This window comes from Corythoichthys intestinalis, chromosome 3 (genome assembly GCF_030265065.1).
Source record: "Corythoichthys intestinalis isolate RoL2023-P3 chromosome 3, ASM3026506v1, whole genome shotgun sequence".
NCBI lineage: Eukaryota > Metazoa > Chordata > Actinopteri > Syngnathiformes > Syngnathidae > Corythoichthys > Corythoichthys intestinalis.
In genome coordinates, this window is record NC_080397.1 from 62,837,065 (window position 1) to 62,851,158 (window position 14,094).

General features: G+C 35.7%; 1 protein-coding gene across 2 annotated transcripts; it reads left to right on the forward strand.

Annotated features, from left to right (window-relative positions):
* Positions 1 to 1,128: 1,128 nt before the first annotated feature.
* On the forward strand, positions 1,129 to 12,534 carry si:dkey-193c22.1 (uncharacterized protein LOC567837 homolog). 2 transcript variants are annotated; one of them, XM_057832393.1, is made up of 8 exons: positions 1,129 to 1,255; positions 3,187 to 3,336; positions 3,406 to 3,526; positions 7,865 to 8,074; positions 9,213 to 9,296; positions 9,699 to 9,840; positions 11,665 to 11,827; positions 11,899 to 12,534. In XM_057832393.1, coding segments are annotated over exons 1-8 (1,101 nt in total). In that variant the 5' UTR covers positions 1,129 to 1,253; the 3' UTR covers positions 12,128 to 12,534. The 2 variants fall into 2 exon arrangements, with proteins under 2 accessions (XP_057688376.1, XP_057688377.1); XM_057832394.1 differs by having other exon boundaries at positions 1,168 to 1,255; positions 3,192 to 3,336.
* The last annotated feature ends 1,560 nt before the right edge of the window (positions 12,535 to 14,094 follow it).

The window sequence follows — 14,094 nt, forward strand, 5'->3', positions numbered from 1 at the left end:
CAATATTCTCTTAAATATATATTTTTTAAAAGTTTCATTAAACAAAACAAAAAATTAAAATTAAATATATTTTTTATTGTTTCTTTTTACTTTACTTTTTAAAGATTGGTTTAAAAAAAAAAACATTTTTTTTCTTTTCCTGATTTTGTTTTAAATAAAGAAAAGGTAAATAATAATAATAATAATAATAATCATAAGAAAGAATTTTTTGGTGCTTTTTTTTTCAACATTTTTAAAAACATTGTATTAAAAACATGTTTTCAATAAGAGTAAGAAAAAACACGATTCTCTCATTTATATTTATAATGTTTAATTTAAAAAATTAACAACAAATGATAACATTTGATTTTTTAGTTTCTTTTACTTTTTTTGTTTAAAAAAAATCTTTTCCTGATTTCCTGAAAAAAGAATGAAAGATAACACAAAATATTCTGTATTTGAAAAATGTTTATTTGAAAAATAATGATTAAAAAAAAAAATAACAAAAATGTTTTGTGTATTTATTTATTTTACTATTTCTAAAATTTCATTTTAAATTATACATTTAAAACTGTAAAACATGAAACAAGTAAAGGGTTAAAATTTGAACCACTCTTTGGACAAAGGCATTAGCAAAATGACCAATACTATAGCGTAAAGCCTTTTATGAAATTTTGCCATATACTAATATACAGTCCTTTTTCCCCCTCTGCTGGACAAAGAGCTCTCTACACCCTCTTTGTTTACAATATATTCCAACGGATGAAACATTTCCCCCCTATATGTTATAATCCACATTTATATGATCGTAAAACAAGAAGGTGTCGTTTAAAATATGGTTATTATCGACGTCTGGCTTATCACGAGAAGTCAAGATCTTACTTCCGGGTTATTACCAAAGCGGATACCTTCTAGCCAAGATAGTAATCGTCTCACACGCGAACGAAAACGCATTAAAAAACCGCGGTAAACCTGACAACGTCAATTCAACTGTTGGAAATTAGAAATATGTGGTTATTGTATTTTAGTGTACGGCTGAAACTACACAAACGACGCTTTTCTCCCAGGTTCTTAAAAAACTTTACATTTAACATTCCTCGTGTTAAACCCGGAAGTAAAGTCCCGTAGTTCTCACGTGTTCTCGTGTGTTCTCTGTTGACGTCAAGTACAGTTACAGTACCCGAATGACTTCTCGAGGACAAGGAGTGCAAAATAATTAACTGCGAATTTCCACGTGCATTCGGAGGACTGGTACTTTAATTGTGACCGTAGTAATGTATGTTATTTTATTGTTGTACTTATCTGTGTTTTTGACCATTTGAAAACTAGCAACCTGACATCTCGAAACATGAAGCATTGCCTTGATGACCTAGTTAAGGAATTTATAATTGTTGCACTTAAAATATCGGGATACTGCACAATTATTGTATTTAAAACGTGGGTTGTGTCGCTACTAACTGTGTTTAATAGACGAATGATATGTTTTTGCTTTTATTATTATTATTATTAGCAAGAGTATTGTAAACTATGAGTAATTAGTAATTCCTGGATATAGTTTAGTAATCTGTACCCACAGTTTAGCAATCTGTACCCACAGATTACTAAATTGTGGGTATATTACTAAACTATATCCACAGTTCACTAATCTGTACCCACAAATTGTGAGTAATTAGTAAACTGCGAATTTAGTTTAGTAATCTGTACCCACATATTATGAAACTGTACCCGCATATTACCAAAATGTTTAAGTGCATTTTACCAAACTGGGCACATTTAGTAATCTACCCATTGTTTAGTAATCTGTGGGTACATATTACTAAATTGTGGGTCCAGATTACTAAACTATGGGTAGATTAATAAAATATGCCTTGTTTACTGATATGTACAGTACCTACAGATGACTAAACTGTGAGTAATTAGTAAACTGTGAATTTAGTTTAGTAATCTGTACCCACAGATTATGAAATTGTACCCACATATTACAAAAATGTGAGTACATTTTACCAAACTGGGCACAGTTTAGTAATCTACCCATTGTATAGTAATCTGTGGGTACATATGACTAAATTGCGGGTCCAGATTACTAAACTATGGGTAGATTAATAAAATATGCCTTGTTTACTGATATGTACCTACCGATTAGTAAAGTGTGAGTAAGTAGTAAACTGTGAATATAGTTTAATAATCTGTACCCACAGATTATGAAACTGTACCCCCATATTACAAAAATGTTTAAGTACATTTTACCAAACTGGGCACATTTAGTAATCTACCCATTGACTAGTAATCTGTGGGTACATATGACTAAATTGCGGGTCCAGATTACTAAACTATGGGTAGATTAATAAAATATGCCTTGTTTACTGATATGTACCTACAGATTAGTAAACTGTGAGTAATTAGTAAACTGTGAATTTAGTTTAGTAATCTGTACCCACAGATTATGAAACTGTACCCACAGATTACAAAAATGTGAGTACATTTTACTAAACTGGGCACCGTTTAGTAATCTACCCATTGTTTAGTAATCTGTGGGTACATATTACTAAATCGTGGGTCCAGATTACTAAACTGTGGGTAGATTACAAAAATGTGCCTTGTTTACTGATTTGTATCTACAGATTACTAAACTGTGAGTAATTAGTAAACTGTGAATATAGTTTTGTAATCTGTACCCACAGTTTAGTAATCTGTGCCCACACATTACTAAAATGTTAGTACAGTTTACTCAATTGTGGGCACAGTTTCGTAATCTGTTGGTACAGATTAGTAAACTGTGGATATAGTTTAGTACCCACGGTTTAGTATTCTGTGGGTACATATTACTAAATTCTGGATACAGATTAATAATATGCAGGTAGAGTTTAGTAATCTGTTTGTACAGGTTAGTAATCAGTGGGTACAGATTAATACACTAAATGTGGATCTAGTTTAGTAATATACTCACAGTTTAGTCATATGTAGGTACATATGACTAAACTGTACCCAATTTACTAAATTGTGCGTACAGTTTACTAAACTGCAGGTACAGATTAACTATGAAAAATATTTTTTTCCTACCCCGGCACCCGAGGGGCTCCATGTATTACTGTACTTGAATAGAGGCGGTTAAAAAGAATTCTCTTTTCCGCGCTTATATAACAAATAACATTTCAAATCCAACCTGATTTGAGTTGGACTCGACTACCATTACTTTGTCTTTTCAAGGTCAGGGTTTAAATACCACTTGTGGTTGCCAGCGGCTGTGGGCATCTTGTTTGTGGGTGTTCCGTACTCTGTCTCCCTGGCTGCCCAGTTGATGCTTGGCTTGCCCAGCAAACCTGGCTATAAAAAGTATTTAGAAGCTGTAAAACCAAGGTAACTTGCTAAATGATGTTTGCTCTAAGGAAAGAAAAAACATTGACTGACACTTTCCATTTCACCCAGACGGATTTACGGTATTACAAAAGCTGTGTTGGAGTCCCTCAAATGCCTGCAGTATGGAAGACTTTACTTACAGCTGAAGTCATGGTACGAGAATGACAAGAACAGAGCGCATTATGAAAAGGTGTGTTTCCTTTACATTTTTTTTTTGGGGGGGGGGGGGGTATTCTTTAAATGTAGCATATTTTAATGCAATTGCTGAAGGATGGCAATGAATAATTTTGTTTCGGTGCCGTTAACGGCGATAGACGTCCAATCCATTTGAACAATGGCAAGCAATGAGTTAAAAGTGTGAGGATCCTGGCAGTTTAGAAAACATCAAGGGGGGGAAATTCACTCATTTACTTTGGTATTGTAAAACCTCCAAGTGGCCACTAGGAGGAGACACATGTTCACAAATTAATTGACCCATATTTTCGATCTCACTATCCTTCTGCTGTGAATTGGAATGAGTAGAGATGCACGATAATATCGGTCACCGATAATTATCGGCCGATAATGGCAATTATGACGTCACACAGATAATCCAGATAATAAAAAAATTCAACCGATAATGCAATCCGATAATTATATACTTGATTTAGCCTCCAAATGTGCGCAATCAACAGTTTTGTCCAATTCTGCTAGTTTAAGGAGGTGTTTTTTCAGTGTAGTAATGTGATATATGTTAGGAATGGCTTACTTTTAAAGGCATTTTTGTGCAACTTGGGTGTTTACTCTCTAAGTAATTGTTGCCAAAAGCTTACCATTACACAACGCCATTGCCATTGTTTAGTTGTTGGAATTTACTACTTGTTCACATTTGATGTGGAAAAAAATAGCACTAAATTACATTTTTGCACAGTAACATTTGATCCTTGTATACTTTAAATTTTACATACATATTTGAATAGAAGTATCGGCGTGACATTATCTGTTATCGGGTGGAAGGGGCAGGAAATTATCGGTTATCGATATCGGTTGAAAAATGCATTATCGTGCATCACTAGGAATGAGTTTATCACTAGTAAAAGGTACAAGGAAGGAATGGCAGCGAATGAACGTGAATTCGCTGCCACCCTCCCACTTCAAACGGATTGGACATCTATGGCTGTCAGTGGCAGCCAATGCCAGGCGACGATTTTGCAACATTTCATGTGTTGATTTTTTGTCATCCCCTTAATTCGTTCGTTTGCTGCCGTCTAGGGAGCAGCTATCGATTATTTTAGTTGTCGATTAATCGATTAAATAGTTAGTTGGAATAATCGAGTAATCGGATAAGGAACATGAAAAATTAAAATACCGTATGGCCTGAATATAAGACGGCCCTGATTATAAGATGACCCCACCCCCCTTTTTCATGACTCAAGTTTGTAAAAAGACTTTTTGAACACCAAATTAATTTTTTATACAGAAAATAATTGCAGTACATCCGAAACAAATGATTAGAACAATATATTTGAGAGAAAAAGCATGTTTTTTTGCCTCATTCCAATCTTAATATCTGAACATTTAAATGTGTAAAGTAGAGCTGTCCCGACTAGTCGACATAGTCAACGTCATCGATGACGTAAATCCGTCGACGAGCACAACATCCCGTCGACGGTTAATGAAGGGTTAAAAAAATATATGCGCGGAAAATTCAGAATGTCGGATGCTCTGTATGCAAGCGGGGAAAGCGGCACAAAGCCAAAAAAAGCGCACCAGAGTGTCCAAAACATTGACTTATTTCAAAGAAACAAAGGAGCGTACACTCTTCCGTCCTGTCTCTTCAATGCCAAGCTTGGCTGCACGTCGGCCGTGAATAAACACCTCAAGCGCCGTAACCCAGTTTGTAAATTTTTTTTTTCTTCATTTTTTGTACACCAGAGGGTGCTGTTGCCTTACTAAATAATAATGTTTCATTGACAATGGGCGTATAAGTGCTATTAGTATTGTTCTTAATGCTAACTGAAAGATTTCATGTTATGGTTTATTTTATGGTATAGAAAATTATATAAGGTTAAAAGGTCATAAATATATACAGTATATACAGTGATTGCACTCAAGGGAGAGATTGTTTAAGGTAATAAGGTAAAGGCAATTCATATAGGCAATTCATTGATATATAAATAAGGTTTAAAAGGAAAAGGGTGAAAAGTTTTCGTTAATTTCTAATTGTGTTGTTTTATTTGTGTGCACCGTAGCTTTTACAGTGTGATTACATCAAGGATGGAATAAAAGTTGTAAACCATCAGTTTAAGAGACCATCTTTTCAATCGGGATGCTACACTAGTTAATTCTATCAGCATTTGAACTCATTGTTTATTTTTGATTTATTATTGTTATTTACGTGTTTATTTGTACTTTAATAAATAATTTAAGTGTTCCAATATGTTTTTTGTGAATTGATAAGCGTCAACAAAAATTTTATTACTAAATTAGAAAAAAAAAAAAAACTTTTTTTTTTTTTTTTAATTATTAGATTAGTCGACTAATCGTAAAAATAGTCGGCTGACTAATCGGGAGAAAATTAGTCGTTTGGGACAGCCCTAGTGTAAAGTAAAGTGCAATCACATTCGTAAATGAATGGCTTCTGGTTTTTGAAATGTAAATAAACCAATCTATTGTGATAAAACAACAAAATTGCAATAACTGCATTAACCATCAAAGTGGAGTCTAACTGTAACTAGCCTTGAAACAATTCTGAATAAGGAAAAACATTGCAATAAAATAATGCAAACTGGTTAAACTAGTAGCTGAGATCTGTCATGACAGATCATCGCTTCAATGATATCTGGCGCCATCTAGCGTCGTAAATGGGGAGAGTAGCTGAGATCCGTCATGACAGAACATCGCTTCAATGATATCTGGAGCCATCTAGCGTCGTGAATGGGTATAATGTCTAGACCGCGAATATAAGACGACCCCCCTCTTTTTATTTATTTATTTTTTAAATTATCTTATTTCAATGCAAAAAACACCGTCTCATATTCAGGCCAATACGGTACCTGAGCTGAGCCTCAAATGGTATAAAAAAAATTAAAGAAATGAGGATCTACTGTATGTACAACAAAAGAACAATTGGATAACCTACATAGCAAAAGTCTGGTAGCTTAAATGCTATAAAATGCTAACGTTTTTATTTTACAATGCTCCTTAGAAATGGTTCAGACACATATTCCTACAAAAAACGCCTAAATATATCTATAAAGTAATTTACGAATTCATTAAAAACATTCGCTCAAACAAAAACTTAGCTTACGTTGGTCTTAACAGGGATTAGTTGGATTCAGCCATGTGAAATGAGGCAGAACAGAGAGCAGTGAATCCACCCTAATCAATAAAACGAAATGCAAATACTTTACATTACAACGCCACTTTAATTAAACGAATACTCAAAGCAACAAAATTTAATTCAAATTTTTTTTTTTCTATTCGAATACTCGAGTTAATCGATTAATCGTTGCAGCACTACTGCCATCCCTCCCACTTCAAATGTATTGGACGTGATGAGTTCATTTTGGGGGCATTTCAGGTCATTTCCTATTGTTTTTTTGGTCACTTCCTATTGATTTTGAGGCATTTATAGGTCACTTCCTAATGATTTTTGTGAGTTAATGAACAGGAAGTGACCCGGGAATGCCCTAAATAAAAAGTAAGTGACTCCAAATTGTTAATATCTCAAAAACGTTGGCAGCACAAATGAACATTTTTTCCCAAATCCCGCTTAATGTTTTCATTTTTATAAAATTTGACAATTTTGTTTAACTAGTAGGTTGCCATTGTTGTTAAAAGAAAGTGAGGCTGGTTTGATCACGGAATTAAAAAATGTGGCTCACTTCAGACAGCAAGCGGACAACAATAACAGGGATTGCGTGTAAGGATTTATTTAACACACACAAAAACCACGGAAAAACGGTTTGTGACAGTCGGTCGGGATCAATAAAAAAAAACGATGGAAGACCGCGGTAAGAGGCTGTCAAATGGCAGCAAGTCAATATCTCAGCAAGCCGCCTAGGATCGGTTTAAAGACAAGGTGACAAGGTTTTCAGGTACGAAGTCAGGTACGAAGTCGGGAACTCATCCCTCATCTCTGTAACAAAACAATCCGACCAGAGGCAGAATGTGACAAAATCATGCCAGTTGTCATACTAGCTTGCTTTGCTAGCTAACACAACTCCTCTCCCAGTCCAGGCCAACCGCGTCATCACCCCCAGCGTGCATTGCGCGTGTAAAACATGGCGCCCTCTGTAGGTTAAAACATGTACTAAATATTAGAGATTTTTAAATCAATGGCAATAATATATGTGTTTCAAATAACTTAACAAGAGAACAAATGTGGCTTATTAGAGCCTACAAGTCTTTAAGTCCGAGGTTCCATTTAATAGAGTACTATTTTGCCTGTTAAAAACATTAGAATATTTGGTCTTTTGGGGAATTAGTATGATATGTCCCTTATTTGTTCACTGTGAAACTATGCTTTTGTCTTGACACTTGAAAGGGCATCACATTCGGTCGCCGTGGGAACAAGCTTGACTTGTACCACCCTCCCGGATTTGGAGATAAGACAGCACCACCACCGCTGGTGGTATTTGTCTACGGTGGTGGTTGGTCGTCCGGGGAACGACGCGTTTACTGTTTGCTGGCCCGGCAGCTGACTGAAGAACTCAATGCGACTGTCATTTGTCCTGACTACACCACATATCCAAAGGTTCATTGCATCAACCTCTCTCTCCAATACAGAACAAAAATTCTGATTCTACACCTTAAAATTTGCAATGGATCATTTTTAATAAGGTGGCATTTGTGTCCCCAATATAAATGAAGCTGTATTCTCACTAAAGTTGGACAAATACTCATTCAACTTATTTATTTTGTGTGTGTGTGTATTATTAACTGCCATCTATTAAAAATTCAAGGGTACAGACTCCTAAATTATATTTTTTAATTGACTTCTTGTAAAAGGTTGATGTGGAATTTTGCTATTTCCACAGTGTGTTTCATTCAAATTCAGTCAATAAAATAACTAGGGTTGTCCCAATCCCATATTTTTGCACCCGAGTCCGAGTCACCTGATTTTGAGAATTTGTCAAAACCGAGTCTTAATCCGATACCCCCAAAAAAAGTGTTGTTAAAAAAAAATTTAAATTCAAACTGACTAAATTAACTTTAAATAAATACAAATTAACTCCAGGGCACTGTTGACCAAGAAAACCAGCAGGAGGGAGATTCTGATCCTCTTAAAAATCGATTTTCGATTATGTGATCGGATTGGGACATCCCTATAAATAACTAATACAAGTAGGAAAAAAAAAATCCAAAATAATTGTTAGAATGTTATTGTCCTGCATAAACTTTTATTTATTTATTTATTTATTTATTTATTTATTTATTTATTTGTTATATTTTATCATTTGTTGTTTTAGAATTAAAAGATATTACAAGAAGAAGAAAAAAAGTTTTTTCTTTCATCGCACCGGTGGTGGGAATTTTTTTTTTTTTTTTTTTTTTTTAAATATATAAAAAAAAAATTAAAAAGAGAATTTTATTTTGCCGTTTTAGGAAGTACGTTCAGTGCGGTTGATCATAAAAATTCCTGGAATTGAATCTTTTCAAAAGGTTTATTCGTAAAATGATAAGATTTCACATCAACTATCTTCAGTCATGTTAGCTATTATGCTAGGATGAGGGCTAACTTTAGCATAAAATGTCCCCTCTGTTATTTCTAAATGGCACCCTATTTGGAAAAAATGACCCTTACAAACAGCTGTCAGACCTAACTCAACAAAAAAAGTTTCCCCATTGTTATCAAGGTGGCTAATCACAGTGTTTTCCTTTCCCATTTGCAGATGAACGTTTTAGGGATGATACAAGATATTGCAGATTGCTTAATTTGGACTCAAGAGAGTGGCTCAAAGTTCAACTTTGACAAAGTAAGAAAAATATAAAAATACTTTTTAAACTCTAAGGTGCACATGACTAGAGGAATGTCCCGATGCTTATTTATGACTTCCAATCTGATTTAAATTGTTCAAATGTCTTCTGCACAAAAAAACTAGAAATCCAATGTTTTACTGCTTGACATCAGCAGTCATCGTGGTTGTATACTGATGTCTTAAGGGACTCCCCCCCCCCCCCCCCACTTTGCAGTCTCATCAAACTCTATTAGTTGTACAGTTGCGACTCGGCCAGCCCCTGTCAAAGCAAATCATCATGAGCTCGCAAATTGGGCTGGTTTTCAGAGTCGCTTTTAGCATAACTGGCTTCTTAAAACTTCCAAACGGGAACCCTGTTATCTGATTTGTCTTTAACGTTTACCTTTTTGTCATTTGCAGGATAATATCATATTGATTGGCCATTCAGCAGGTGCGCATTTGTGTGTACTGACCACACTGTTTCTCATCGACGCTAGGGAAGAGCTTTTCATCGAAGCAAGCAAACAGCGGGATTTAGTTTCGGTGATCAAAGGCATCATCGGTAAGAATTTAGTGTATGCTGGGTTGTAAATTAATGTACAAGACTCTAACCTTTGTGCATGGGCTAGTCGTAGCTGAACATATCAATTATGTCTAGAATGACAACTAGATGTCTCCAAATCCAAAGCTGCTTAGGATTTGTGAACTGTGGGAAAGACCCTAATCGCTCATGGTGCACAAATACAGTGAACAATAAATGAAAAATAATGATTTATAAATTTATGTACACAATATGTACGCACAGATGACTAAACTGCACCCGCAGTTTAGTAATCTGCACCAACAGTTTAGTCATATGTACCCACAGTTGACTAAACTGTACCCACGGTTTAGTAATCTGTACCCACAGTTCAGTAATCTATACCAACATTTACGTAAAATGTACCCACAGATGACTAAACAGTACTCACAGTTTAGTAATCTGTACCCACAGTTTACTAAACTGTACCCAGGGTTTAGTCATGTTTTCCCACAGTTTAGTAATCTGTACACACAGTTTACTAAACTGTACCCATGGTTTAGTAATGTTTTCCTACAGTTTAGTAATCTGTACCCACAGTTTAGTAATCTGTACCCACAGGTTACTAAACTGTACTGACAGTTTACTAAACTGTGGGTACAGATTACTAAACTGTGGGAAAACAGTTAGTTTAGTAATCTGTACCAACAGTTTACGAAACTGTACCCACAGTTTAGTAATGTATTTACTGTTTACCGTTTATTTAACTGTACCCACGGTTTAGTAATCTGTATTTACAGTTTAGTAATCTGTACCAACATTTTCGTAAAATGTACCCACATATTACTAAACTGTACACACAGTTTACTAAACTGTACCCACAGTTTAGTAATCTGTTTACCGTTTACAGTTGACCTAACTGTACCCACAGTTTAGTAATCTGTGCCCACAGTTTTCTGAACTGTACCCACGGTTTAGTAATGTGTTCCCACAGTTAAGTAATCTGTACCCACAGTTTAGTAATCTGTACCCAGAGTTTACTAAACTGTACCCACGGTTTAGTAATGTGTTCCCACAGTTTAGTCATCTGATCCCACAGTTTACTGAACTGTACCCACAGTTTACTGTTTACTAAACTATGGGAACAGTTTAGTAATTTGTGGGTATAGATTACCACACTGCTAAACTGTGGGCACAGTTTAGTACACAAAACAATTGGTACACAAAACATTAGGTATTCAATGTCCATCCAATCTGATCAATATGTAAATTTAGTAGATTAAATTTGCCTAATTTTCCGAACAAAAGTCTGCTACCTTAAATACTAGGAATGCTAACGTATTTACAATTCTCATAGCAACTCCTTCACACATAACTCCACAAACTATAGCGCTAAACTTAATTAGAAATGCATACACAAACATATATTAGCTGAAACAAACCAGAGCGCAGCTGTCGTTTATCCATGTCAGGCAAGAGTCTGCTCCTTAGTCATAAGGCGACAGTCCAGCTAGACCCAACACTGCCACCAGAGGGCAATGTATCCTCCATCATTAAACAAAATACAATACTTTTGGACTTTTTGGATAGTTGTTTTGTAGTGGTACCTAATCCGACTTACGTGGAAATTCGGGTTACGTAGCCATAGTAGGAACGAAACTCGTTTGTAACCCGGGGACTACCTGTATATCGGTACCGGTTTGATATCGATATTAGATTGTTGGAGTTGGACAACATCAGGATATCGGTTATCTGTTAAAGAGTAATTATTGGACAACTCTAATCAGGAAACATCATGCTTCTGTTCCTTTTTAAAAAGTCTAAATTGTTCAGCAGTTTACCCATTAGCTGCCATTTTTTGTTTAGGTCTCAGTGGTGTGTACAACATCATGGAGCATTACAAATATGAGCAGGAACGAGGAGTGGAATACGTCTCGGCTATGCATAAAGCCATGAACGGAGTGGAGAACTTCCCGTATTACTCACCCACTTACTGGCTGGAGAAGTTTGACCAGGACAAACTGAAAAGGTGATGCCAAAAATGAAGCGAATACTCCGTGCTAACAACTATTTGTAATAACTAGTTTGTCTTTCTCCTAGAGTGCCTCCACTCACTTTGATCCACGGGACCTGTGACATCATGGTTCCGGCGGACGCTTCCACCAAGTTCTCCGAGCTGCTCACCTCGCTGTCCTTGAAGGCGTCGCTCTACTTGTTGCCTGCCTTAGATCACACGGAGATGGTCACCGACCTCATGTCGGCCGAGCGACGCTTTTACCATGCGGTTTTCAGCTGCATTAAACAGGAGTACCGGAAACTTGTGATCTAGGAGATTGAAACACAATTTTCAATGAGGCCTGCAAGCAGGACTGAACGGACCCAACTCCGACGTCATGCAACGCGGACGTCAAGCAGCTGAAGCTGGTGGCAGATTGTCCCCCACTAATCATCTAATGAAAGCTGGAAGCTTTTTTTTGTGTGGAACCTCTTTCGTGTTGTGGGCATGGCTGACAGAGATGTTTTTGTATATCCTGAGATGAGAAATGCATTCACACACCGAGGTGAAAAAAACCCTATTGAAGAGGGTCCTACACAAAAGGAGGCGGTACCAGGGCTGGAGTGGGACTCATTTTCAGTCGTGGAGTTTCATGCCACAGACCGGCCCACTTTATATGATGAGCTACTGTATTGAAATAATGTACTTATCATCGTGCTGTCAAGCAATTAAAATTTGAATCATGATTATTCGCATGCTGTCCAGACTTAACTTTTTTGTTTCCTAAATGCAAAAATTACAGTGTTATATACTGTATATCACAATAATATATACCCCAAGAAAGTCTGAATGTAAGTTTTTTTTCAATATCGTTCAGCCATAGACTTTATAATATATTGACATGACACGGGGCACACGGCTGATCCGTAGGGGGCCTATTTTCAAAAACTTCAAGTTCAAATATTTTCAAAACCAAAGCTGCGACCGACCTAAAACCAAAACAGGCACCTACCTTAGCCATATATGAGTCTCCATGAGCAGCGGCATAAAAAAATTCAAAGTCGTTCCCAATTAAATCCTGGTTAATTATTTTTTATATAAGTATAATAAAACTTAAAAAGGCTATAAAATTCTCAGATTTTACACTAGATACACAAAAATCACCAAATGCAGAGATAATCACCTATATTTTCAGGATTAATAGCAATATTTAACATATCATGTGTGTTTTTGCCCAAAATAGCAACTTATTTTTTTTCAACAGCTAATAAATCACTTAATTTTTCACATCAGGAACTTAATACTTGAGGAAAACATGCAGAATAAATTATAAATAATTTATAAATAGATTATTAAAAAATTCAAAATACAATCACAACTTATTATAGAATAGAATAGCCCCTTATTGTCATTATACAGTTGCATAGTTAGTTATATAGTTGTCGTGAATGAGGCTAGCAGCCGCCTGATGTAAACAGAGCTTTCTGGTAAAAATTCTTGTGAATAAATGCTTAAATCCCCAAATTCTTCATAGATATGGACGTAAAACAGTCTCAGTTCATGGTTAAAAGCAAAGAAACTGTGCAGTTAGTGTTTATTTTACGTAAATATGTCGAAGTACAATGCTACTCTGTTAGCTAATTAGGCTAGCAGCTGCCTGACGTAAACAGAGCTTTTAAGGTGAAAATTCTTGCGAATAAATGTTTAAATCCTCGAATTCTTAATAGATATGGAAGTAAAACAGTCTCGATTCATGGTTAAAAGCAAAGAAACCGTGCAGTTAGCATTTATTTTATGTAAATATTTCGAATTACAATGCTACTATGTTCGCGAATGAGGCTAGCGGCCACCTGACGTAAATAAAGCTTCTCTGGTGAAAATTCTAGTGAATAAAAGCTTAAATCCCCGAATTCTTCATAGATATGGACGTAAAACAGTCTCGATTCTTGGTTAAAAGCAAAAAAAAAAAAAAAAAAAAAAACGTGCAGTTAGCGTTCATTTTACGTAAATATGTCGAATTACAATGCTACTCTGTTTGCGAATGAGGCTAGCAGCCGCCTGATGTAAACAGAGCTTTCTGGTAAAAATTCTTGTGAATAAATGCTTAAATCCCCGAATTCTTCATAGATATGGACGTAAAACAGTCTCGATTCTTGGTTAAAAGCAAAGAAACTGTGCAGTTAGTGTTTATTTTACGTAAATATGTCGAAGTACAATGCTACTCTGTTAGCGAATGAGGCTAGCAGCTGCCTGACATAAACAGAGTTTTCAGGTGAAAATTCTTGCGAATAAATGTTTAA